We start from the raw sequence: 4,667 nt of genomic DNA, 5'->3' as shown, positions 1-4,667 counted from the left end.
CTTGAATCCAAAGATAAAACAGTGAAAACGACTTACCGGGTGCGAATTTTGCAAAACGGACTTCATATTCGGACTTAGAACATTGAAAAACATAAAATATGACTTTTCAGAAATTTTGACTTTTTTTATCAAAGTCAACGACCATAGTCAACAGTCAAAGTCAAAGGGTTGACTTAGACGAGATGACTCAGTCCGGGTTGACTCAATCAGGTCAAATAGACCCGACTCAGACCATTTTGACTAGACCGATCCTAGAAGCTTCCTAGACCGGTTCTAGAAGCTTCCTGGACCGGTTCCACAATGAAAAATGTTCGAAATTAGCTCGAAGAGTTTACTTACGTCGGTGAACGGATGAAATCGGCGATGTTGACCTGACCCACTTGTCGGGTTTTGAGCAGATGGAGGTGGGAAGTGCAATGATGGCGTTCGTGAGCCAAACTGGTGTCTAGATTGGCCGAAACCGGGAGAAAATAGCGGCGGCGCAAGGGATTTGATGAACTATGGCGAGCTCCTCCCATGGCGAACGGTGACAGCTAGCACTGAATGGCCTTAGGGGTTTTGGTCATGCTGGCGAGGAGAGACGTTTGGGATGGGTGGTGACAGCGACTGGTCATCGACGGTCAGGGTTCGAGATGGGTTGCTCGATGATGCTTCCTCTATTCTTCGCGGTAATTGACGACTGATTCGGTAAATCCAAGGTCGGGAACGGGTCGCAAGGGGCTGACGGTTCGTCTGGTGGTGTCAGAACATCATAACAGTGGTCGGGGGCAGGCGAATCGACAATCAAAGGCTTGAGGATGACGCAGGGGTTTGTTTGATTTGGGATTTTTGGGGCTGAAACAAGAACATGGGGAAAATTTATGAAATTTTATTTTTCAATAACAAAAAATGGGATAATTCGAGTTTAAGTCCCTGAATTTCCCACAATGTCCAAAACCAAGTTGTAACTTTTAAAAATTTACAATTTGATCCTTAATTTCTCCCTTGATACGACTTTAATTCGATACTTAAAATTATTAAAATCTAGCCCTAATTTGGAGTGTGACAGGGAGGCATTAGATTTCGGAGGGGCTGAAGGAGGATCGGTTATACCAAGCCTGGAGAAATAAAATATATCCTAAATTATACATTTTAACTTAAATAAGTTTTTTTGTCAAGGTGATATATAAATCATTATTTTTTATATAAAAAAGCCACTACTTCCGATTTATAAAAATTTAATATGAGATGGATTATATTTTTATAATGTTGATAAGGTTAAAATTTAAAAAAAAATTATAATATTAATAGAATCGACCTTGTATTAGGGCAATACTAAAATATAAATTCTCATTAAATCTTCTATATTAAATTGATATTCACTAATATTATTTTAGATACCATAATCTTATTTGATATAGAGAAAGTTTAATCAATTTTACCTTATTGAATTAACCTTCTATAAGTAGTTGTAGTGTTCAATTCAATTTTGTTTTCTAAAAAAAAAATTAAAATCAATTGAACAAAACTAACAATTTTCCAAGAAATATTCTGAGTGAAATATTTTCGGGAAATATTTTGAGTGAAACACATTTTATATTAGCTCATTTCAATTTATATTTATTATAGAATTTTAATAATATAATATTATTTTAGAATTAAATTATAATCTTTTCATACACTAATATAACAAATTTTGATTGATATCACAACACATAATATTTTCCTATTTTTTATCAATATGTGGCGATTGCAAAAAAACATGAACTTTTACTTTTTAACGCTTAATTTTTCAGGTTATTAAACAACACACAAAACTTTTTATATTAGCTCATTTCAATCTATATTTATTATAGATTTTTAATAATATAATATCATTTTAGAATTAAATTATAATATCATTTTAGCTCATTTCTATCTATATTTATTATAGATTTTTAATAATATAATATCATTTTAGAATTAAATTATAATATTTCCATACACTAATATAACAAATCTTAATTGATATCACAAAACATAGTTTTTTTTATAGTTTTTTTAATTAATATTGAAAGATAATATATATTCAAAAGACTCTCAATCATTTAACATTGAACGCTCAAATATCCCTATAGACGTCATGCTCATACCCGTGACTTCTATGATAACGTCAATCCCTTTAATCACTGAGAACGCTTGGTTCATATTTTTTTTCTAGTTGAAAAATAATTATTATTATATTAAAAATCTGATGAATTTTGATAAAAATAAAAATAATAATTTTCCGATCCATAATATGCATAAATTAAATTTTATGTATTATTTATTTAAATTTTAAAAACTTAAAATTAAACGTACTCTTATATCCAAAAAGAAAAAAATCACAGAATAAATCAAATATCCAAAAGAAACGGGCCTGTGTCGAAAGAATAGCAGAGAACATGAGGTAGTCCATGAAGAAAAAGCCCAAGAAAAGGTTTAAAGTCAAAATCGATGTTTAGAATAGTAGATTAGTTGCAGAAGGTAGCAAAGAAATAATGGCGCAGGAGATGAAGGGCAAAGCAAGCGAAGAGCGATGGACCGGAGCCTTAGCAAATCTGTCGGAGATGGCTTCAAATCTCGATTCTCTCCAAAAATTACTTCTCAAGAAAGCTGTTTTCGTCGACGAAGATACCTTCGCCAAAGCCTCTCTTACCTCCGAACAAGCGCGAACCATAAAGGTCACTTCTTATTATTATTATTGAATTTATGACCTAGGATTTTATGGGTTTGATCTGAACATCGTTAATTAGGTCACAGTTATAATTAATTGATCTTATCAATTGAAGCATGATAATTCCTGATCTGGTGAGTTTAGGTTCTTGAACAAAGGGTGGAAACGCTGGAAAGAGAGGTAGATGCCGCAATCACGGCATCGGCGCGTACTCGTTCAGAGAAACGACAGGCTGAGGCCGCCCAGAAGGCTGCCGAATTGCGTGCTCTTGAGGTTACCAAAGAGCTCGAGAACACCACAAGTAGACATCATATCCTCAACCTCATCTCTCTCTGTCTTTTCCCCATTTTAGGCTAATGATTAAATGTTGATTTGTTTATATATACTTTCTTTGTTTGCAGAAGTGTTTGAACTTCACATGGAAGAGCTGCGAGCAAAGCAAGAAGAGATCTCTAAGCGTGATAAGGAAATTAAACTACTTGAAGCAATTATTCAAACACTTGGTGGTAAAGATTCTCGCTCTTCCAACGTTGGGTGAAAAAAACAAAGAAAGAAAGAATAAAAACTTATTTTCTGGTTATTCTATGTATCACATTATCCTTTTTTTAAAGTTATGTAAAGTGTTAGTCCAGTTCTTTTGCTTTCATTTAAATGAAAATTTCCTATTTATTTCCCCAAGGAAGCTTATTTCTTTTTATCTTCTTTTTCTCTCCTTTGGTTTACTCGACTGCCATCATAGTAAATTCCCTGTCAGCCGATATCGTCCTATCAAAATCTCCCGTTATCGTCTGTCGTTCATTACCATTGTCGATCACTGTCGGTCACCATCAGAATAAATTCCCTCGGTGTATCGAAATGGTTATCCGAAGAACTGCTGTAACCTTGTTGGAACCCATCATCATCATGGATACTCTGTACTCGGTCAAACCTACATTCACCACTCGAGGATCCCATCTCACCCGACGTGCACAAATTGAATAGAAAGGGGAACTGTGGGTTTAATAAATGTGAGCGATTACCCAGAGAATGAAACCCTGATCCTACCCTAACTGCTCTCCCAACGTTGTACTCCTCCTCATCAAGCAAGTCGTCAATGGGACCAAGATGTAGAAACTCATCTCCGAATACACCTTGGGTATGATGTCCGGCTGTAGACCCCGGAAGCTCGGCAAAAAGGAGCTCCTCGGTTCCATTACACCCAGACTACTTATCTACTGTCATCCCTTTGAGAGCTCTCCAGCCATTGGAGTGCATTTGGAAAAGTATCCCTAGTTGTCATGCCAAACAAAAACCCTGTCTGGGCAGAATTTGGATCCATTCAGTCGGAGCTCTGTGGAGTATGCCCGTAGTGGGTTGACTCATGAGCTAGGGTAGTTGGGATGAGTGAAACCAGCTGAACTAGAAGCAACATGGTTACCCATTATGGCATTTCTGACTGTACGATCGAGGCACATAACCTGTTGCAGGTGATGGGTCAGGAGCTAAACGGCCAGTTTCACTAACAAGACCTGTTGGCCTAGGACCAGGAATTAAAGGAGCACTCGACGGCCTTGACACCACAGGCACTTGTCATCAAAGTCAAAGGTAAAATTGCACCCAACAAAAAGTTAGGGGTCAAAGTGCAGGTTAATGCTAAAGTTAGGGGTCAAAGTGCACCAAAACAGAAGTCAGGAGCTAAATTACATATTGCAGGTAAACTTAGGGGCCAAAAGATACATCATTCCTTTAAATCTCCACTTCTGATATATGAATAAGAAATTTAGTCTTACTAAAAATCTCCTTTTTAATGTGTAGATTTGAAAGTTCATTGTACTCTTAACCAAACAATAAATTCATTTTTTTTCTTTACATTGATTTTATTAAGTGATTTTAATAATAAAATAATATTTTTAAAAGATTTATATTTGAATAATTACGCCTATAAAATATATACGCACTGCGTTTCGTGGTCTTGCTTTTGGAAAACTCGTCTGTGTTGAGCTCCTTGGTCGGT

The 4,667-nt window shown here is 35.7% G+C and overlaps 1 protein-coding gene across 1 annotated transcript; it reads left to right on the top strand.

Moving 5' to 3' along the window:
- The first annotated feature begins 2,457 nt into the window (after positions 1-2,457).
- Positions 2,458-3,254, top strand: LOC120120384. The gene is made up of 3 exons (XM_039140047.1): positions 2,458-2,681; positions 2,819-2,975; positions 3,076-3,254. The coding sequence occupies exons 1-3, from the start codon at positions 2,499-2,501 to the stop codon at positions 3,210-3,212; spliced, it is 477 nt and encodes a 158-aa protein (XP_038995978.1). The 5' UTR covers positions 2,458-2,498; the 3' UTR covers positions 3,213-3,254.
- The last annotated feature ends 1,413 nt before the right edge of the window (positions 3,255-4,667 follow it).

The sequence above is a fragment of the Hibiscus syriacus genome, unplaced genomic scaffold, assembly GCF_006381635.1.
Source record: "Hibiscus syriacus cultivar Baekdansim isolate YM2019G1 unplaced genomic scaffold, ASM638163v2 tig00110338_pilon, whole genome shotgun sequence".
In the NCBI taxonomy this organism is placed as follows: domain Eukaryota; kingdom Viridiplantae; phylum Streptophyta; class Magnoliopsida; order Malvales; family Malvaceae; genus Hibiscus; species Hibiscus syriacus.
This window is presented reverse-complemented; position numbering and strand designations above follow the sequence as displayed.

Excerpts from the sequence above, each read along its gene's own strand:
- LOC120120384 (XM_039140047.1), top strand. The coding sequence starts at position 2,499 with ATGGCGCAGGAGATGAAGGGCAAAGCAAGCGAAGAGCGATGGACCGGA. Across the intron at positions 2,682-2,818 it reads AACAAGCGCGAACCATAAAG|GTTCTTGAACAAAGGGTGGA; the intron begins GTCACTTCTTAT and ends TGGTGAGTTTAG. Across the intron at positions 2,976-3,075 it reads AGAGCTCGAGAACACCACAA|AAGTGTTTGAACTTCACATG; the intron begins GTAGACATCATA and ends CTTTGTTTGCAG.